Below are 22113 nucleotides of genomic sequence, written 5' to 3'. Positions count from 1 at the left end.
ACACAAAGGCTTGGGTGCCTGCTACTGGAGAGCTTGGGTCCAGTTTGGAATTTCAAGCTGAGCCTCATTTAAGTCTGACTCCAACTAGCTCTTAAATATCTCAGGCACAAATGAACTGTCAAACTATCTAGGACAAAAGCCGGCAAGTGGGGCTAGATGCGCACAAGGCTCACAAGGAAGGCTCAGAGACCTGGGAATAGCCCAGAATGGCTATAACAGAGCAGTGTGGGTCACACGTCAGTAACTCCACTCTCAAAGCTTGATGGGACGGGAGGCCTCACCCTTGGTCACTCTACCTCGTGCACTAGGCCTGAGTTCCTCTATCTATCCCGTCTCTTCAGCTTCTAGCTCGGCCCTCCCCTCTACAGCCTTGGCTGTGTGGTAGTGCTCTATGGGTCGCCTCCTAAGTGTCAGGACCCCCGGGACCCTTGGGTTCAGGTGAGGTGCCTCTGGCCCTCCTTTGGCGTGTGAATAATACCCGCCAGGGCTTTCCAGCTGAACCCCATCAGCAAGAGCTAATACCAGGAAAGCAACTGGCAGCTGGCTGCCTCTCTCACAGAAGCCTGTCACATCCATCATCCAGGCAGGAGAAGAGCTTCCTGCAGCTCACAACTGCATCCTGCAATTCCCCTGCAGAGCCCTTGTCAAACTCAGCCCCTGGCTTCTGCTCATTCTTCACAGACCCCTGAGATGATCTGCATGCAGACAAGAGCAACCCCCCCCCCCCACACACACACACACACAACGGCTTACTCTCAAATTCAGAGTAAAATGAAATCCAGCTCCGATCTTCCTTGTACCTGAGATGACCCAGGCCATACAGCACCGGTCCACAGAGGTAGACTGGCACCTCGCTCTATAGCCAGTACCCAAATGCAAGACTCACTCAAATCCTGGTATTTGAATTTCTCCTTTGAACTATTCCCACCTCGTCACAATCCCCTGGTCCTAGATCTCCGGGAATTTGGGGTATGACCTTTATGTGGCGTTGTTTTGTTCTTCACATCAGACTATGATCAAGGGGCTCCCAGAATCATGCCTCAAAACTAGACCAGGGACTCTAAGGAAACCGTAAGCTAAAGGCAGGCATGTGGTTAAGGAAAGATGACACATTCTGTAAGTCCTGCCACACTCAGGTCCTTCTACAGCCAAAAGAATGATGGCACAAAGAACATTATGAGCCGAAGAGGGTCCCAAGCTGTGGGAGAGAGACGCAATTCCAGGACACACACAGACATAAATCAATAAGCCCAACCATCCCCAGGACGCCTGAAACCGGCTCCCGAGCAGGAAAGCCAATCAGAATCCTTCAGAGGGATTGGGGCATTCCCATCCTGCAGTCACCTCCAGCCTTACCCCTCAGCTCTGTCCTGACAATCCCTACCTAGGGAAGGGAGGTGCTGAGCATAGTTCTGGGGGAGAAAACTTGGGGTTCATCAGGACTCCTTTCCCACAGTCAAAGAGCAAAGGACCCGGAGCTGACTGCAAGCTGCCCGGATGCTTGTGACCTCATGTCTTCCACAGCAGCCAGGACAAACAGCCACCAACGCCATCCCTAGACTCCTGCTAGGAGCCTACAAAGCACATCTGTCTTCATCAGTCTAAGTCTTTCAACGAACTCATCTCATTTTAAAAGAAAACCAAAATAGGTAACCCTCCCCATTTCTTCTTGGAGCTCAGTGGCAGACTGTCTGATCCACTTCATTACCTCCTCCTACAGGGGCTCATTCATTTCCACCTCATTTTCCTCCTGATTCCTTTGTTTTGTTTTGTTTTTTGTTGTTTTTTTGGTTTTTTTGTTTTGTTTTGTTTTTTTAGACAAGGTGGAATATAGCCCAGATTGGTGTCCAAATTGCCTCAGAGCTGAGGATGACTTTGAATTTCTAACCTGCCTGCCCTCACCTCTCAAGTACCAGAGTGACAGTCAGGAGCCACCACACCCAGAATTCCTCCTGGTTTTCTTTTCTCTGTCCCAGGCTTTGCCAACAGGGTGAGCTCATCTAACTCAGAGTTTCTTCTGATGGACAGATCTCGATTTATGGTTTCTCCTTTTTTTCTACCCATTCCCTAAAGATCAAAGCAGCCAGCTGACTACTAGTGATCTCTGACTGCCATGTCAAAAGAAAGAATCCTTAAGAGCAGTGGAATAGGGAGGCCAGCTCTCTGGGCTTTGGTGGGGTAGTCGGTGGGAAAGTAGACAGGAATCCTCATTCGGCTGTGAAACCTTCCTGCCTCACTTTATTCCCTGCCCTGCACTAGCGGCCTCTACAAAGATCTACAAAGTCCATTATTCATATCTTTGAATAGCCCATGGTATCTAGCATAGCAACAATACAAAGTACACACTCAACAAATAGTAGATGTAGGGAACCCTTGGGAAAGTCAGAGCTATTCATTGCATGCTGGATCACCAGTGTATTTCAAAAACTGCAGAATCTTGAAGGAAGATTGGGCCATTAGTTCATGCCCCACCCATCACAGGACTATTGCATTTCCAACAGAGCTCCTTCCCTCACTGGAGTTCTGCTCACACTGCTCCTAATTCCAACCAGACCCCTGTCCACGCCTCCATTCCAGCCTCTGACAGTTAGGAAGCAATCTAAAATAAAAATAAGACAAAAGGATCCTGAAGAGGCTGTGGATTTAGCTCAGTGGTCAAACACTTGCCTAGCGTACCCAACGTTCCGGGTTCAACCCCCGGCAACACACACGCTCACACACACAGCCCTGGAGCGTTAAAGCCCCTCAAAACTTCACCCCTTCCCCAGCTCACAGGAGTGCTACTAAAGCTCCCCAAATGGCACACGGGAAGGGAACAAGGACAAGCTTCTGTCATCAGCCTTCAAGTGTTCAGGTGAGACAAGAAAGAAGGAACGGAGCAGCAGGGTAACCTTGAACTAGATTTCACACAAGTCCTTCTAAAACACGGATCAAACACCTCTGAGGCTTTCGAGAAGAGGCTGCTAATGGAGTCAGAACACTGGCTGGGAAATTCTTCCTCACTGGCGTATTGTATAAAGGAAGAAGCAAAGATACTCTATGCGAGAGAATCATCGCGAACAAATCTCTTTCGCTCTGTAACCGAGCAGTTTGGGGACTGAACCCCTGAGCCAGCAGCATCAGAGATAGCGCTTCTACCGCTGGGTTACTGGGTCCTGCAAATATTTATTTCTTTCCAGAAAGGCTGCGTTTTCTTAGCTACTGAGGGAGAGTTGAGGGTGAAGCCAAACAATAGCTCAGGCTCAGCCTCCCCAAAGCCCTATACCCACAGTGCCAAAAGTTAAGATATGAAAATGAAATAAGTGAGGGGAAGTGTCCCAAACAGGCATGGTGATAACGGTTTCCATGACAGGTGTGAGACCCTGTAAACTCTAGGTGAAGTAGTACAGTCTCTAAGGGCAGGTGTGTGGGCTTCTCAGGAGACGTCAGGGGCATTTTCCTCACCTGAAGCATAGTTCTAGGACTGAGAGCTTTGGTTTATTTTTTTTTCTCGCTTTAAGCAGAAAAGGAAAGGCGCACATTAAAAATATAAGTGGGGTCCATGAGATGGCTCAGTGGGTGTGGATGCCTGCCACAAACTCTGGATACGCAAATTCAGTCCCCAGGACTCACACAATGGAGGAGACAATCAAACTTTCTCCTCCCACCTCGCATGTGTGCCATATGGCAGGAGCGCCCACACACCTAGATAAATATATTGGTTTCTTAAAATGTTTATTTTTATTTTATGTGAATGAAAGACATGTACGCAGGCATGTATGTATGTGTGTACTGCATCATGCCTGATGCCCAAGCAGCTCAGAAGAGGGCTTCAGATCCCTTGGAAATGGTGCTACAGACAGTTATGAGCTGCTATGCGGGTGCTGGGAATTGAAACAGGTCCTCTGGAAGAGCAGCCAGTATTCTTAACTGCTCAGACAGCCCTCCAGCCTCTGTAATATTGTTTTTAATGTAAATACTTTCATAAATTGTAAGATACACTGCTCATGTAAACCTCTATCTCCTGCGGGCTCAAGCTCCTCCAGGGGCCCATCCGTTCCCACCTCATTTTCCTCCTGACTCTTTTGTGGGTTCTTTTTTTCTTCCTTCCTTCCTTCCTTTCTTCTTTCTTTTTCTTTCTTCCTTTTTTTTTTTTTTTCTGGAGACAGGGTCTCTCTACATAGTCCTGGCTATCCCAGAACTCACAATATAGACCAGGCTGGCCTCACACTCACAGAGGTCAGTCTGCCTCTGCCCACCAAGCGCTGGGATTAAATGCTACACCTAGCATTTGCATTTTGTTGGTTGATTGGTTTTTATTTGTTTGTTTTTCAAGACAAGGTTTTTGTTTGTTAGCTGTGTGTGTGTGTGTGTGTGTGTGTGTGTGTGTGTGTGTGTAGCCTTGGCTGTCCTGGAACTAGCTCCATAGACGAGACTGACCTCAAACTCACAGAGGTCGGCCTCTGCCTCCCAAAAGTACTAGGATTAAAGGAGTGTGCCACTACCATCTAGCTTTATTTTTGTTTTTAAAGACAGAGTGGCATATAGCCCAGCCTGGCCTACAAATTGCCATGGTGAGGGTGACTTTGAATTTCTGACCTACCTTCCTTCACGGCTCATGTGCTTTATGTCTGTGTTGTATTGAGTTATACCTGTGTATGTGTCCTGGAATAGCTTCTCTCCACGCCACAACTCGGGACACTCTTAGGCCCAAAATGTTCTCCGTGCCACCGTTCTGTTAGCTATAGCAGGACCCGAGTATGATTCCAAGGATTCAGAGTCAGTCACATTCCTGTCACCTCATCTGCCCGTAGTCTACGGTTTCCTTAAGGCTTCTAGTCTAGTTTTGAGGCATGATTTGGGGAGCCTTTCCTGGGGTCCTGGCAGATGGCAGCAGAACCTTGGTTCTGGGATGGCCTTGGGCTTAGCTTTCCATAACGAAAAAGGAAAGACGTTAAAACAATAAAATGCCCTCCCAACAGATTCCACCTTCTTTGGTGGCCACTTCCTTCCTTCCCTCCTTTTTCCTTCCCTTCCTTCCTGGAGCTACCCTGCCCCACCTTCCTTCCTGGAGAGGGGGACCTGCCCTTTCCTCTTATGGAGCTAGTGCCAAAGGATGAACAATGTGGTGTGTGTTTGTGTGTGTGTGTGTGTGTGTGTGTGTGTGTGTGCGTGTGTGTGTGTGTAGTCCAGAAGAGACAGATGGGGTGCAAAACAAAGCAAGAAGTGAGAAGCAGGAACGGAATAAGAACTATTTAGCCCTCAGAGTGTGTCTCGAGAGTGTCTGGCGAGTTTCCAGTAGTTACCTTTTCTTGAATTTCCAAGCAAAGAGACTGGTGATGACCACAAGAGCCACAGAATCCCATAACACCACGCACAGAACCCAAATAAAGTGATTTTAGAGTTGCAAGAGGAAAAAAGTGGGCGATGCAAAGGAGATTCAACCTAGGTGGTCATCTGCAATCTTTCTGTCCCACGGGGCCCTGAGAAAAAGTAAGGAAAAGCGGGAAGAGGCAGCGGGAGAGATGTCAAGAGTTTCTGGAAGTCTTGCAAGGCTGAGGATAGAAAGAAGGTTCGATAAGGGGGCAGGACCACAGAAAAGGTAAAGTGGAGTTGAGAAACATAAAGAGACGGAGCAGTCGCCCACACAACGACTGTGCAAAGCTACCAAAGAGACAGACTGGGGGAGGGGCCAGATGGAGTCCTGGTTAAGACAGCTTTGGAGGGAAGGCCAAACTTGAGGTGGCAAGCACAAAAGACAGCACTCCAGGAGGCAGCTGAGAGGGGTGGGAAGAAGGGAGCGAAGAAGACGGCAGGAGGCACAGGAATCAAAGGGTCTGCTAGGGAAGGGGGGTCCCAAGAAAGGCGCTCAGGAAGGCCCTCTTTGTCTGGCGAGGGCGGCGGCGGGGGCAGCACGTGCAGCTGGGAGCGCCCGCGAGAGGCTCGCCGCACGGGGGGCGGCCCCGGCGATCAGCGGGAACCTCTTGCCCGCGGGGCCCGCGCTCCAGAAGGGGCGCATTGTTACGCCCTCGGCCGCAGCAGATTGCCGCTGTCCTGCAATACCCTCGCACCCTGGCAGCGCGCCACTGGCACGGCCCGGGGGTTGGAAATAACTGCGCCGTTCCCATGGCGACCAGGCAGCGACCGCCCCCGCCCCGCCCGCCGCGCACCGCCGGCCCCTCGCCGCGGCCGCCTCCCCCTCCGCCCGAGCGCTCCGGTAACCCTGGCAACGGCGGCTGCGGCTCAAACTCCGACCGCGGCCGGCCCCGCCCCCCGCCCGCCCGCGGCGCCTGGCCAGCCTAGGCCTGCGCTTCGGCTGGGCCGCACCAGGGCACGCCGCGGGCGCCGGCGCAGGAAGCCTCCCCTCCCCCTCTGCCCGGCCAGGAAAGCAGGAGCAGGAGGAAGTCCCACGCAAGGCAGGACCCTGTGCAGCCTCCTGACCTCCAGGCGCCTCCCGGGGGTCCCCCGCCCTTCCTCCTGGGATGGGAAGGAGACCTTGGCTCGGGATCCTGGTCCTGCGTGGCCAGATGAAAGGGACTAAGGGGAAATGCCGCTCAATGCTGGTGCGAAGGGCCAAAGCAAGTATTGCCCTCGAGATTTGGGATCTTCCTGCATTCGTCGGAACGCGGGCCTCCAGTCCTTGTCCGGGCACTGGGTGGGTGGTCCCAAGTCCCTGCTTCTCCCTGCTAAGATGTTCCCATCCCTAAGGTTTTGACCAGTTTTGACCCTCGCGCGTTTTCAGTATAGAAGTTTTGTGGACACCACAGCTGTCTCATGATACCAAGGTATGGGTGAGGATTAAGATCAGTGTTGGGGACATATCCTCGCTTCCAAGAAGCATAATATACTGACATTTGGAATGTGAGTTTCTGTAGGTCAGAGGTCCTAACATTTGGAAATTTCTAAGCTAAATTAATGTTTACCTTAGGAAATAGATACAACGAAATACACAGTGCCACGTTTGTCCTGGTTATCTAGAGCATCCGGAAAAAATGCACTAAGAACGTGTGCAGGGTGCTTAAGAATTGTCCTCAAACTATAATAAAATGTTAATATTTTGCATTTTTAATGTTCTTCAAAAATAATTCGTTGCTGGGTAGTGATGGTATTGCCTTTAATCCCAGCACTCGGGATGCAGAGGCAGGCAGATCTCTATTGTGAGTTCACAGACAGCCCGGTCTACGGAGAGAGTTCCAGGACAGCCAAGGCTACATTGAGAAATCCTGTCTTGAAAAATCAAACAGAAACACACACACACAAAAATTTTTTTGTCATTCCAAATGTATAGTTTTTGTTGTTATTGTTTGTTTTGCTTTTTACTCCAGACCACAAAATACCAAGGAAAGGACCCAGGAAGAGGCACATGAGAAACATTTCAAGTGCGGTCATAGCGGAAGGACTTGGTCCTTTCCAGGTCTTGGAGCCCTGTGGTCCTTTTAAGAAGATAGGGCAGAGAGCTCTTGGCATGGTGGAAAGACTTGGAAAGTAGAGATAGAGGACTCAGGCCTGAATCTCGGCCTCATTTCCTCATCTGAAGTTGTAAAGATAGCGTGAAACAATGGATGGAGTACTCTTCACAAGCCATAGGATATACCGTGTGAATGCTTGAGTTATTGAGACATCTGCGAATTGTTTACAAGTCATGATTCACGGGCTGTACTTGTGAAATGGATCGGGGAGGGGTTGGTCTGAGGGTTCTACCTGCCTATGGATCTCCTTTCCTATCGCGTGGACTGAATTGTCTAACCCCTCCCCCCATTCATGTCGAAGACCTAGCGTCCCACGTGATTATACCTGGAGTCTGTAGGATATAAAAGATTAAATGAAGTCATGAGGGTGGGGCCCTAATCTAACAGAACTGTGTCCTTACCAGAGAGTGCTCTGCCAAGGGAGAACAGAAGCAACCAACTGTCTGTGAGCCATGAAGGGCTTGTCAGGGTGCATCCATCTAGCATCCTCATGGCGGACTCCCAGCACCCAGAACTGTGAGAGAACACGTTCTGTGTGTACTGCTCCGTGAGGGCAGCCAGAGCAGCTAAGACAAACACGGCTGCCCTTCAAGCCTTTTAAGCACCCCTCCCTACCACCTCCACCACCTGGCGTTTTTGCTCGGCCCGTCTACTGTTGTCTTATTTTTAATTCATAACCGTGAGAGCTGGAATTGGCGGGATTTATTTTTAAATGACAAAGTTAAGACTAAGAAAGATTAAATGACTGAGAGTCAGTCCCAAGGAGCAAACAGGGACCTGAGCCACCCCAGACAACAGCCAGGCAGTCCCAAGTCAGTGCCAGATTCTGAGGGTTTCTTTCTAGATGAATGTGGTTTAGATGTAGGGAGGGTACAGCCAGGTCAAGAAAAGAAACACGGGAACAAATAATTACAGAAGTGTCTTCTGGGGTTAATTGTTTCAGCAGTTAGTCTAGGCGGAGGAAGCAGGGAAACGTCTTTGGAGGGAGCCGTGAGTACTGCTGGAATTAGGGTGCAGTGCAGGGAAGGAAGGGCGGATAAAGCCCAGATGCCTTCGGAGAGAGGCTCTTCATTTCCCTGCTAGAGACGCTGGTGGCCTCCCTTGGGCTCTGGTCAAAGGGGAGAATCAGCGTAGAGAGCAAGGCAGAGTCCTCTAGGAACTCAAGTCCCTAAGGAAGCAATAGGAAACTCTTCAATTAGGCTCATGTTCACACGTCTATAGTAAATTGCCTTTGTTTGTCAGACCTGGGGTCTCACAAGGGTAAGCTTATTACGGCTGTAACCATTTGCAAGGAAGTGAAAATGTGCCTTAATTAAAAGGTAAAAAGTGCACACCTCTGGCTAGCAAGGTCTTACCCCTTGGTCAGTAGTTTCACAGAATCCTGGGCTCCAGAGGCAGACTTTAGTACGTGATCATCCCTCACAATAGGAATGCAGATAATGACCTTCATTAATGAAGGCCCAAACATCTGTCCCCTTTCGTGAGCCACAGTACAAGCCCTTACAGTTACGGTCGGGTGGGAAGATTCTCCTGTCTTCTGTTTTCTTTGTGGGTGTGATTTGCATACTTGTGTTTATCACAACTTTAATCCACTCTGCTTTTCAAGGATTTATCACGTCGCCAGGCTCAAATACTCTCTCTAGGGGAGGGACTATAGGTTATGAGAGAAATGGACCCAGCAGGGGTGTTTGTACTTTAGAGCCCCTCTCCCAGAAACCCAGTTCCCCAGGCCTGCCCACCTCCCCAGGGTACTCATTCTGAGCACCCGGCCAACAGCCAATTTAAGGTCTGGCTCAGGGATTTGAGCTTCTCCCTGCCTGGCACTGAATGAACACTACCACCTCTACCTCACTGGAGACCTCATTAGGACTTGAACTCTGGTCTTTGTTCCTTCCCAGCGGGTTCTTTTCAGAAGGAAAGGTGGAAAGAGGAGGGGTCAGGTAAGCCCACAGCTCCCGGAGCAGCAGGAGTCCAACAGCCTCTGAGATCCGGAAAGCGAGTAAACAAGCAATTACTGGAGAGAGCCTAAAGCTGCAACCAGAGAAGCAGCTTAACTAATTCGATTCTACTCCCCGCCGGAGAGGACCGAGCCTTCCTCAAGCCCTCCTCCTACCCAGCTTCTGAGGGCTAATTCCACCAGCCTCCGTCAGCCTTTCAAGTGAAATTCCATCCCGGGCACTAGCAGGGTCCCGGTTGTAAGATAGACCATTACCGAGCCTGAATTCTTGGCTTGGCCGCTATCACCGCTGCTCTTTGTTTTAAGGAGACAGAATACAGTGCCGTCATGCTCCCTCCTCTCAGAGCCTGTGTCCTTTGGGTCTCTGTGCTAGAGAGGAGCGCAGGAAGAAGGGAGTGACATTCCTCCCGGTTAGCTCCGAGCAGCCTCCTGCTACTAGACTAGTCCCCAGTTCGTTCACTTCCGCTGCTTCTGCTGACATCAGTGCAGATCTTGTCACAGAAAGGCCTCTGCCTTGATAAGACTGGGTTCTTGCCAGTGCTACCTTCAAAGACTTGGTAATTTAGTAGCATTTCAGGAGAGGTAAGGACTAAAACATGTCCGTGAATAACAATACAAGATACAGTAGATTCCCCTGCTGGTTTTGGTCCCAATAATTTCTTACCTGGGTTTCTTTTTTCTTTAAAAAAATAAAGTCTCAAGGCCCTCAAAATGGCTTCAATCCTGAGAAATACGGTTGCTCACCAAAACCCACTTGGTGGAAGAGAAGGACTCCCGTTGGCCTCCCCATCCACGCATGGCAGGCCCACATCCACACAGGTCTAACTACTTAGCCTAGGCTGGTGCCAAATCTGATCCTCCTGCCTCCTGTGCTAGGATTATATAAGCCACCAGTTTCCTCCCGGGGTTACTGACCAGCCTCCAGCTGCCCCTTTCTGCCTTTGCCATCGCTCCTCCCTCCCTATGCTAACTCCCAGTTTCAGGTAGTGTTAAACCCAGGTGTGTATCCACCTGGGCCCCACAGTTTCTTCAAAGCCTTCCTTGACTCCCAGGGCCACTTCTGTTTTAGGCAAGCATCCCCCTGTCTTTTAAGATGAAACCATACTCCTCGTCTGGCACACCTAGTCTTTGGTAGTCTGATCGTTCTTATTAACCTGTGAGTCCATGCTCTGCTTCCCATTGTACACTGTGCAGAACACCGCTACAACTCTCCTGACCTTGGGACTTTGTACATGCAGCTCTTATCAGTCTGCAATGATTTTCCCTATATTCCTAACTTAGCTGATTCCATCTGGAAACCAGTATAAAAATAATCCCCCTCCTTTAGCGCTCTCTCTAGGTTAAGCATCTCTCATCAGAATTCCTGTATCATTATAATATTTAGCCTGAATTGTAATAATCAATTTTCTATCCTTTCTCCTGTCTAGACATGGGGCTCCTTACTCATCTTTGTATCCAGTCCCTGCATAGACTAGGTAGTAAGTGATGGTTGGACGAGAGGCTGCCCAGCAGACAGAGGACTCATAGAGGATATGGGATGCCAGAGACTGATAATATCACCAAATTACTTTGCAGGATGAGTAACCCCTTAGTTATTAGTTAGAGTCGCGGAGGGGAGTGTTGAGGCAGAAGGGAAAACAGACTGAGTGTTTAAAGTCAAGGTTGGTGACCATGGAACTGGAAGGCAAGCATGGGAATGAGCTACAGTGTAGCGGTGAGGCTGTAAGTTTAACAAGCGCTCAGATGTGTTCACCAGTGGATGTCAGGGAGAGGGGAGCTTTGTTGTAACCCTGGTACTAAGAAGGAATATGAGTAGGAGAAGGAGGCAAAACCCAGGAGAAGGCCCTGGATGCACACAGTAGGATTTGGGAGAGGAGGTGATCTGTTTGGTTTTAGAAATAGCTTCAGCTACCGACAACACAAAGCAAACAGACTGCAGGAATGTTGAGCTCTAGGTTTCATTTTGTAGCTGGGTGGGCTAAGCATGTGCAGACCGACAAGCTAACGCCTCACCTTAGCTTTTTAAAAGCTGGGACAGAAGTCTGATAGTGATGATGGTTTGTGAACCACTGTCATAAATTTAACAGAAAGTGATCCCACTACCAAGGGGGACCTATTCCTTCTCTTCCCGTTTTTTGCCCTATGCTCTGGAGAGCTCGGCTATTTCTCCACCTGAGTGGGACTTTTCTCTCGCCTGCTTGCTCTGCAGTTCAGTCCGTTACCTTTTCCTGTTTCTCACATTCCTCCTGTTTTCTGACTCCGAGCTTATTTTAGTCTTGTTTCTCTTGAAATCATCACAGACATCTGTCTCTCTTGCCTTCCCCATCCGTCCACGCCGCTCTCTCCTACTCCTCCTTTCCTCTCCATATTCTCCTTCCAGTTGCCTTAACCGACCTAAAACTGCTTGGCTCCCTTTCCTCTCAGTATCCGGAGCCTCTTTGTTGGACATGCCTCAACCTGTTTCCAGTCTCGACCTAATCCTTCGTAATGCTGAAAAAGACCGATGAGGTCAGACTTGGTGGGGAGGGAAAGGAAGAGAAAAGTTCATTCCTAGCAGGCTTTCCAAATGGGAATAACTGCAAGTGTGTGCGTGCTCACGTGTGGGCGAACAAAGTGTTCATATGTGTGTTTTCTGCAGGTGAGTAAACCAAGTCCCGCCTTCTTCATGAAACATACTTTCATTCCAATATCTTAAACTCTTGATGCTTACAGAATGGTACATCAGAAATCTCCCTCTTTAGGCATGGTAGCTGGTGACACTAGGGCTCCGGGAAACCATCCCTTTATTTTCCAGAATCCTACAGTAGTTGGTTACCTTGCCAACTGGTATGTTGGAGTGCAAACTGCAAGGGTCTTCGTCGACTGGGAGTGAAGAGGAGACTGTAGGCTGAAACTAACAAGGTCCCTGGAGTAATCTATTAGTGTCTCTGATGTTTTACAGAACGCAGAATAGAAGGCAGTTACTCCTCCTGTTAAGACATATATTTAAGAGGATATATACATATATGCATATGTGTGTGTGTGTGTGGGTGTGTGTGTGTGCATATATACTTCCAAACCCCATTCACCCTCAGTTCCTGCCTCCATTGGTTCTGCTTCAGTCATAGGCAGGCCTTTTCAATTGACCTCGGTTCCTTTCTGCCATCTTAATTCTGGCTTACTTTCATGTCGATTCAAGGGGAGAAGGAAGTTATAGCCAGAGCCTCCACGGCTGTCTCTCCACTCATTTCTCTCTAATCTCATTTCTCTCGCTCATCTTCTTGTTTTGCATGGCCTTGCTGTGGCTCACCTCCCATGGCAGTGAGTAGCCCGGTTGGACTCACCTGCTCCCTTTGATGGTGACCTCTTCTGCAGCAGCCCCTGCTTCTAAAGACTCTCTCATCAACCAGGCCTTAGCTTTCTGCTCTTCCTTCTTCCTGGGGTTTCTTTTCTTTTTCAATATGCTAACACTCCACAGTCCTGCATGTCATCCTTGAGCAGGGGCCCTGCTAATCTTCTCTGAATTATTCCAATTTTAGTCCATGCGCCACCAAAGTGAGCAAGACTTCTACTCTCATAGCTCCGAGGACTATATCTAAACTTGACCACATCTCCCTGAGGAAGATATATAGAAAGGTCCAGAAGCCTGCAGGAATGTTTCTCAAACTGTAAATCATTCCATATGGCTGGGGGCAGCGTGTGAAGGAAGAAATGGCAAGCGGGAGCTAGGCCTCCAGTAACCTAAACTTGAGGAATTCACATTGGATGGTGAGATGAGGAGAAATGTCTGCTTCTTTTGCTTTACATTTTTAAAATAAATTTCCTTACCTTTTATTCTGTGTGAGATTTGCCTAATATCTACTTTACTTTGTATTGTTTATTAGTTAGCTTTTGTTTTTGTTGTTTTTTTTTTTTGAGACAGGGTTTCTCTGTATAGCTCTGGTTGTCCTGGCACTCACGCTGTAGGCCAGGCTGGCCTCAAACTCAGAGATCCACCTGCCTCTGCCTTTCAAGTGCTGGGATTAAAGGTGTGCGCCTTCATAAGTACATTTTTAACTTTGCCTCACAAACGCTTTATCTTTCGATCACAATTATAAAGCACACACACACACACACACACAAATAGAAACCAAGAGAAGTGAGTGACTTCCTGAGTTGAGTCACATTTTCCAGTTTCGGGTTCCTAGTCCCTTCCTGAGAAGGGTCTCATGGCACCAGGTGGGGGGTGACTTTGAAATCTTTTACTTGAGGTCTCACTAGACTACTCAAGATGTACAACCTGCTTGCTGGTGACCTCATTTATTCTGTCCTGCCTGAGAAGCAATTTTCTCCTCTTTGTTCATGTTGACATTCAGGAACCCCAAGAGCATCAGCAAGTGCCACCTTGGGAGGCCAGATGCCTGCTGCTGAGGTGACCTGGAGGCTGTGAGGCAGACAGCTGGGCCAGCCCACACCAGTCACCCACATGGTCTCCCTTACAGCTGTTCTCACAGCCCCACTAAGAAAGCACCCTTTAAGAGTCTGGAGATAGAGCTAGGGGACACCCACAGAAGATACAGGACAATAACCTTCCCCCAGACACTGTCCCAAGTCCCTCAACTTCAGCTTCCTTGCTCTTAGAAAGATTTCTCCCATGGCCGTAAAAATAAAAGTCACTCTAGTCTCTAAAGTAGGTCACATTGTGGGGGAAGGGAGCTGCCGAATGCAGATGTCAAGGAATTTTCACCCTTTTCCAAACCAAAAATAAAACTTGGAAACTGTCTGAAGAAAAGAGGTACAGCTTAAGAAAAGCCAGGGAGAAGGAGGTGGGCGGGGTGTGCTTGCCCTAAATTCACTTGGCCCACAGCAGACCTCTCGCAGAGAACTTGACTCAGTGGTAATTCCTCACCGTGACTGCCCGCTCCCCATAACCCTGGATTCACAAGCCTCTTCCTGCTGGTAGGACCCTTGGTGCATGATACGAATAAAGGCTGGCTCTCCTCTCTCACTTCTAGCCACTCTCCCGGCAAAAAGCCTCTGTTGATCAATCAAAGACTAGAGCGGGAGACAGGGCAAGGCAGCCTTTTGGATTTCTTCATCCAAATGGTTCTGTGATTCATTATCTGTTCCATGAAACAACACATGCAGTCGCAGAAAAGGCTGGGGGAGAGGCTGTGGAGCCCACGTGTGGGTTCCCCTGGCTTTGCCTCTCCTTTCCTGCATCTGGCCACCAGCCAAGCTGGCTTTCAGCTGCAGCTCCTGTTTCCAGTGCGTAGACTCCCCTACCCACCCCGGCTATTATGCAGGGATTGGGGATCTAGTGAGGCACAGAGAAAGGATGACAACTTCCAGCCAGCACAGCTGTGGCTTGGTCTCCAGCGTCCAGAGTTTTGGAGGACTCTTTGCAAGTTGCTAGTCAAGAAATATTAATCTTTGCTCCTTTCTCATGGGCTGTCACTTTCCCGTTCATAGCAGCTCTTCCCTGAGCGGCCAGACTCTTTCGCAAACAAAGAGTGTGTGCCCCTCACAGGAGAGTGGGGTGGCCTAGGAAGAGCAGAGATTAAACAGGAGCAGAGCCACCTGCCGCATGGACTCCAGGGTCTGTGCTGTGAAGGTGATGCTGGCAGTTAGCAGCAACAGTTCTCCAGGATGCAAGGAGGGACTCAAAAGGAAAAGCAGCCTGAGGCATAGAAGGTCCACCTTAGTGTTTGGAGTCCACAGAACCCAGGTTAGCTGAGTTGAAGAGAATGGTTTAAATTGCTTGATTTGGTTTGTCTTTTGTTTCCCCTTTGTTACCCCAGAACAAGCAAGCTCCCAGCTGATGGCCTGCCAGGCAGTGTCTGGGAGTGGGGGGAGGATGGAAGAATAAGCAGTTGGGAACAGGACTTTTAGCACATCCCTGAGTACTCGAGAAACTGAAAGGAGCCTTGCCTTAGGGGACTGGGCAAGTTGGCAGAGGTCCAGTTGATAGAAAGAAAGCAGAGAGCTGGAGCCAGGGTTAAAACTTGGTTAAAGTCAGACAGCTAATTCTCACATTCCCTCTGTAAGTTAGGGTTGTGGCTTATGACACAGACCTGGAGACCAGGTCTCAGAACATACCATAGAAAATGCTTTAGTAAGTCTAGGTTTATCTACAAGTACCACAGGCCTACTCTGCATCTGAGTCACCTGTTAGAGATGCTCAGGGTTGTGCTAGTGATGGCCAGTCCTTTCTACAGCCTCCACAGATGACAGTCGGTACTCGCCCCTAAGTGGGCAGCATTCAGCGGTGGAGACTGTTGTGGGTCTACAGAGGAGAGAGAGGCCTTTTTCGGAATGCAGTCCCCAGAGGCTTCCCCTTCTCTGCCTGCAGAATTCCAAAGGCCTGAGACAAACCCCAGGATACAGTCCAGCAAAGATGATTTGGGCTCTATCCCTCTGGGACAGAGAAATTGCTAAAGAGCCTTTTTATTTTTAAATCTTCATTCTCACTAGTGGGGAGGGGTGATGGCACACACGGGTACAAACCAAGTCAAAAGGAGGCATCCAACTATATGTGTGCATCTTACACTTTTTATTTTATTTATCTACTTATTTTGATTTTTCGAGCCAGGGTTTCTTTGTGTAGCCCTTAGCTGTCCTAGAACTTGCTTTATAAACCAGGCTGGCCTCAAACTCACAGAGATCCACCTGCCTCTGCCTCCCAGAGTGCTGGATTAAAGGTGTGTATATCACCACCACCCGGCCATATTCTTTCTCTATTGTACTCTTATTACTAGCCGGGTGGTGGTGGCGCACAACTTTGATCCAAGGACTCAGGAAGCAGAGGCAGGGTGAATCTTTGTGAATTCGAGGCTAGTCTGGTCCACAAAGTGAGCAGGACAGTCAGGGTGACAAAGAGAAACCCTGCCTCGAAGAGAAAAGAAAAAAGAAAAAACGTATTACTGAAAATGTCCAAGGGCATGAGTTAAGATTGAAGTGGTTCCTAACCAACTCTGCTTCTGTTTTTCCTCCCAAAGCTTTCCACTGGGTAGAACTTTTAATTTGAACAATGATTCAAAGGCTGCGAGACAAACTGCTCATTACTGGACAGAGTGCCAGGGTTCCTGGGAAGACAACCTCACTCCCCACCGGAGCACTGCACTTCACAGTAGAGGCTCCTTTCATAGTCAGGGAAGGTTGGTCCAGCATTTCTTTTCATCTCACCTTCTTTTAGGAACTGCTGGGATAAAAGGGAGTCTGGGAGAATGAAAATTTCACAAACACAGGACAAGAATAAAATATTTAGGGCAAAAGACCAGAAGTCCCTTGGATATTCAGTGAACTGAACTAACTCTACTAAAAAAATAACTATAAAGAAATAAATTTCTATCAAAACTATGCCGCAGTATGAGACTTTAGACCATAGCACACTGGTTCTAAGCTATATCTTCACACCAAGTAAGTTGAAGAGACTCAGGTTAACCCAAGGATAAAATGGGGACAGTTCTGTCATTAACTTCATTCCCAATACTAGCATGTTTTATTCTGAGTATTCTGCCAAAGAAGTTAAAAGGTACATTCCCTACAACTCCCCATTCTAAACCTAACCTACCATCAGAAAGGAAGGGAAACGATGCTAGAAGCCACAGAGAGAAAGAACCAAGTTTTGGGGGGTTTTTGTTTGTTTGTTTGTTTGACTCTCCTCTATGTATCTCTGGCGCTGTCCTGGAACTTGACATGTATAGCAGGCCTCCGGCTCACAGAGATATGCCTGCCTCTGCCTCGTGAAAGCTGGAATTAAATGCATGTGCCATCAAGCCTGTTCCAAAACTCCTTGAAACATCTGGCTTTTGCATAGTGTTAAAAGTTTTCAACTTGGGAGTCCAGTCCAGTGGTAGAATGACCATCAAACAGGCTTGGAGTCCAATGCTACAATGGTTAATTTAATGAAGGGACTGGAGACCCGCTCAAAGTAGTCCCCCTCCAAGAAGGCTAGATAATTCAAAACAGTTTCTACTCACACTGTATCTCACCTAGTTCTGATAATCCTACCTGAGCATCAAGATGTCCAGGCCTAGAAACAAGCATGGCTTAAGAAACAGTCTATGCCAGCAACTAGAGCTAAACATAGCTCCATGGTCTATTTTTTTTTTTATTATTCCTTTACCCATCACTGAAAGCATTTGAATGTCAACTAGACGTTGTTCTCTGCGATTTTTTACTCGTGTTTATTCCTTCCTGAAAATAGAGCTGATAAAATCCGAGAAAGTCACAGGGTTGGTGTGAGACAGACACAGCAACAAACTCTGCTGGTGGAACTAAGCTTCCTGCCTGCCAAGGGTCCAGAGGAAAAGGGGAATGAAAGGACCCATATTTGCTGATAGGATCATTTAAAAATAGCAACCTCCTTCTCCTCTCTGCCCAATGGACACAATCCTCCTAGCACAGCAGCTGGTTTACACACACAATTCACTTCTGTGGCAACAGTTGAGTGCTTCCCAAGTAGGAGGCAGGAGTCTGAGCCAGGGTCTCAATGTGTAGCCTTGGCTAGCTTCCAACTGGAGAACCTCCTGCCTCAGCTTCCCAAGGACTGGAATTGCCTGCATGTGGCACTTGGCCTCAGAGGTATGAAGCACTTTCCAAGAACATCAACTCAGTAATTTTTACAACTTTATGAGGCAAGTACAATTATCCTTTTAGACTTGGAAAAAAAAAATACAGAGCTGAAGCAACACCAAGGCCTGAGAGGAAAGTGGCAGGAGTAAGGTATGAAAATCTAAGCATCCTGGGTAACAGGATTTGTGCAACAAAGGGATGCTGTATAAACTCCTCCTGGTGTATAGGCTCTAAATTAAGCAGACACACAGTCCCGTGGTTCATCTTTGTATGAAACCAAGGGTGAAGAGGGACCTTAGTCACACCTCAAGCAAACATACAGCTCTCTTTACACCAAGTATTACCCTTTCAAATATAAAAGCACATCGAGACAGCTGTTGGAGCATAACTGGATTCTAGTAACAGGAAATGTTGGCAGAACTAAGGCCCTGGACACCTTCATTTTAAGATCCACTTAATGGAACCTTAGTAGTTATAATAAAGCTTAAGTAGCTAATGTCTAAAAGAAAAACAAGGCAATTTAATAACACCCCGATTAAAGCATGTTTCATTCTATGTCTATATTATTATGGTGATGGAATAGAAAGTTCACAGCTCCCTTGCTTAAAGAAGCTAGTCTTACAGAAAGAGCAAAACAATGGCCTCCTCAGCTATGAGTTTATATAATTAGAACAAGCTAGGGCCAGGGCATCCAATCATGCTCCTGTCTAAAGCCTATACAGCTTTGTCTCTCCTCAGTTTCCCTTGTTCTCTTAAGCACTCTATTTAGTTAAAAACTGGTGCTGTCTTTTAAAGAACTAGTAATTATATTTTAAAACACAGTCTCTAATTGACTTGCTCCTAAGAGATCACTACCTCTTAAATACTGAACATTTTGCATTAGGCAAAACGGTCTCTTTAAATTGACTTGGCTGTCATCTGTTTATCATGACCAAAACACTTATGTCATCAGGTAGGTGACAAGCACAAATCAGGAAGTTATGCTAAATGAGAATTAACTTTACTCAACCCTCCTTGGCCTCCTTCCTCCTCCGGTTTGATACACATAATTTCACTTTCACCAATGCAATTACTTTCTACAACTAAATTGGGGGGCAGTAAAATTTCAATTTTGACATCTAGTGGAACACAGAAATGGGTCTGAACATTTAGACAAGTCAATCTCATTGGCTTCTCATATTTGGCCCTACTAGACTTCTGAAGTAAGCTGTTATCCACCAACCCTCCCCCATTAATCTGAAAAAAAAAATCCACGGTCTATAAATTAACAGGAGACGGAAACAAAAGTTTTGGTGGAAACATTTGAGGATAGGAAAGGCTTCACAACTTGGTGCTTGAAATTATTTAATATTAAAGATTCCATTGATCAGACTACAGAAAAACCAACTGGCCTGAGATGACTATAGGAAAGGCAGTTGTAAGGACAGGTTTCAAGAACCTGCCAGTCTTTGACATCGGTATCTATCAGCAGTCCTCTTGAGATGAGGATATGTGTGAAAAAAAAAAGACACCCCCCCCGGAAAAAAAAAAAAACCTCATATGTGTCTCTCCTGATACTTAATCAAATAACCAACAATGTCCCTAGTCAGTCAATGACTGATACTAAGAACCACACTTTCATTTCCCAGTCTGGCCACCCCTCCCCCCACTTTGTTGAAAACCCAGACAGGTGATTACATACAAGCAGGCAAGGGAGTTGCTTCAAAATATTTAATACGTGTTAGACACGTAAAGTTACATTTTTATACAAAAATCAATACAGAGGAGGAGAAAATACTGTACAAAACCCTTATCAGCTCCCCCAACCTTTATACAACAAAGACTGGAGTCACCATATCTACAAAACCATAAGGTCCTTCCACTTAGAGCTCGTCTGTAAACTTTGTTTCATTAAACACTTTTTAAAAGCACTGTGTAGTAAGTTCTGAGCTAGAGCTTTTAAAAATATATCTTTTCTCTATAAACTCCGTATTTCCAAGCTTGAACTCTTCTGTGAAGTTCACCAAGCTTTTTTTCCCCTTTGGGGAATTGAAGGTCCCTTAATGTTCTGCTGTCCCAGAGTAATCACAGGGTAGAAGCGCTTCTTCTGTGCTAGAGAAAGGTGGGGAGGGAGAAAAATAATACAAGTCTCTACTCCAGACGAACTCCCTCTAGTCTGAGGAAATCCTGTGAGGAAACGCCACTCCGCGCCTGATGAGGTTCTAGCTTTCATGAGAGTGTGTAAAGTCCCTCTCTCCCCCAAGATCGAGCGGGGAACTCCCCTGCCTCGAGCCTTTCAGCAGCTTCCTTTTCTGTGCTGCTGGCGGAGGAAAGTCCCGGTCTGCGCCCCCAAAAGTCTCAAGCCCCGGGGAAGGGGTGGTGCATTCCAGAACCACAGAACAAACAGTCTCAACACAAGACAAACTTACACACGGACACACACAGACACAAAAGTTAACGATCGATCGTCCTCTTCCGATAAGCCTCCAACTCTAGGTCTCTACGTGAGACTCGAGAGCCACGGCCCAGCCGGGCTGCCCCGTTCGGGGCGATGTGCTGCCCGGCAGCAACCAGTCTCCCCTTCGCGCCCAGCGCCAACGGTCTCGGCTCGCCCTCGAGGCCGGGAAAAGGCCACGGCCGCACTTCGGGGACGCCCGCTGCTCAAGCTCCAGCCGCTCGGGCCCCGGGAACTCAGAAGGCCACGATGGCTGTGCTCCAGGGGCTCATGTCTCTCAGCACCGGCTTGTCGCAGCAGATCTGCCCGGGTTCGGCGGCTTCCGGGCCGCTCTCCTCCGCCTCCTCTTCCTCCCGGCCGCCCGCAGGGCTTTTCCGTAGGAGTCCCGAGAAGCTAGACCCGAAGATGCTGATGAGGTTTGCCACGTTCCCGGTCTCCATCTCCTCGTCGGTGTCCTCATCGGTGGTGCTCGGCTGCTCCTCCGAGTTCCGGCGCGGCTTCTTGAGAGGGGTCGAGCCAGGCGCCGGGCAACCAGCGCGGCCACCACCCACTCCCGCTGCGCCGCGCTTCCTGGGACACGGGGCGGGTGGCGCGGGGGAACCGTCCCCGACAGGCTGCTCCTCCCGGGCCGGGGGACAGCCGCACGAACGGCGGACTGCCCGGGGCCCCTCGGGGCACGTGTCTGAGCCGCTTCCAGAAGCCGCCGCGCGCGGACGCTCCACGCGGCTCCAAGCAGCTGCCGCCGAGTCCGTCTCTCCGCCGCGGAGAGCGTCCCCTGCTCCGGCCACTGAAGTCACCGGCTCTGAGCTTCCCGCTCCCGGTGTGTGGCACACCATGGGGCGCTGAGGCTGCGGCTCGGGCTCCGGCCAGGCGGCGCGGCCGGCAGGGGGAGGCGGTTCTCCCCAGCCCGAGGGTGGCCCGGCCACCGGCTCTCCGGGCTGCTGAGGCGGTGGCACCGCCGGAGTACCCGTAGGGCCGGCCAGGTAGAGGCCAGGGCATGGGTCACTCAGGTAGACCTGGCGGGCGCTGCGCAGCACCAACGACACCAAGAGGTTCTTGTGCAGCTTGATGCCGCCGCGCTGGACCCGCGAGTTGTAGATCTTGCCGAGGGAGATGCTGACGATGCGGTGAGCCTCCAGCTTGAACTCCATCCTGCCTCCGCTTCTCGAGAGTGGCGCTTAGACGATGAGGTGAACGCCGGTTCACGTTCCGAAACGGCGAGAGGAGCTGGAGGCAGAAACCCTGAATAGGTTCGCCTCTGGGGTGCACCCTCGCCGGCTGAAAGCTCGGTGGAGAAAAGACCCGGTAACGCGTAATCTCCTCCGCCTCTTCACCTGAGACTACTGACCTGATCACGGCTGCTCGCTAAACTGAGCGGAGCAAACCCACACCGCGCCTTATATAGACTTCTCGAACGCCAATCACAAAGCGCTGCCAACCGTTCTGGGCGGGCCGATGCGGCTCGTGCGCCGCCCCCCAGCCAATCGGAGACGGAGGAGGGGCGTCAGGGCCGGTTCAAACGTTAGTCCCGCGGAGCAAGCTCTTAAAGGGGGCGATCGCGAAGGGTCCATTGAACAAGTGCCATGGGATTTGGGTTCCAAGGCAACGGTGTAGGCAAGTGAGGTCCACAGAACTGTCTGTCGTTAGGGTATCCGAATTGTGAGCTGGAATTCACTAGAACCGAACCGAACTGTCATGCGTTTAGAGTGCTGAAAATAATAAAGTTCGGCTTTTTTCAT

At 49.0% G+C, this 22113-nt stretch overlaps 1 protein-coding gene and 1 non-coding gene across 2 annotated transcripts; both read right to left on the bottom strand.

Annotated features, from left to right (window-relative positions):
* Positions 1-12840: 12840 nt before the first annotated feature.
* LOC125391982 (U6 spliceosomal RNA) lies at positions 12841-12945 on the bottom strand. The gene has a single exon (XR_007229344.1). It is a non-coding gene; the product is annotated as a U6 spliceosomal RNA (small nuclear RNA).
* A 6691-nt stretch (positions 12946-19636) lies between these two features.
* On the bottom strand, positions 19637-21760 carry Ier5 (immediate early response 5). Its single transcript, XM_085688093.2, has one exon. The coding sequence runs from the start codon at positions 21523-21525 to the stop codon at positions 20611-20613; it is 915 nt and encodes a 304-aa protein (XP_085544219.1). The 5' UTR covers positions 21526-21760; the 3' UTR covers positions 19637-20610.
* Between the last annotated feature and the right edge of the window lie 353 nt (positions 21761-22113).

Source organism: Myodes glareolus, chromosome 5 (genome assembly GCF_982192425.1).
Source record: "Myodes glareolus chromosome 5, mMyoGla1.1, whole genome shotgun sequence".
Classification (NCBI taxonomy): Eukaryota; Metazoa; Chordata; class Mammalia; order Rodentia; family Cricetidae; genus Myodes; species Myodes glareolus.
This window is presented reverse-complemented; position numbering and strand designations above follow the sequence as displayed.

What these genes read in the sequence shown, in the direction of transcription:
- Ier5 (XM_085688093.2), bottom strand. Translation starts at nt 21,525, where the DNA reads ATGGAGTTCAAGCTGGAGGCTCACCGCATCGTCAGCATCTCCCTCGGC.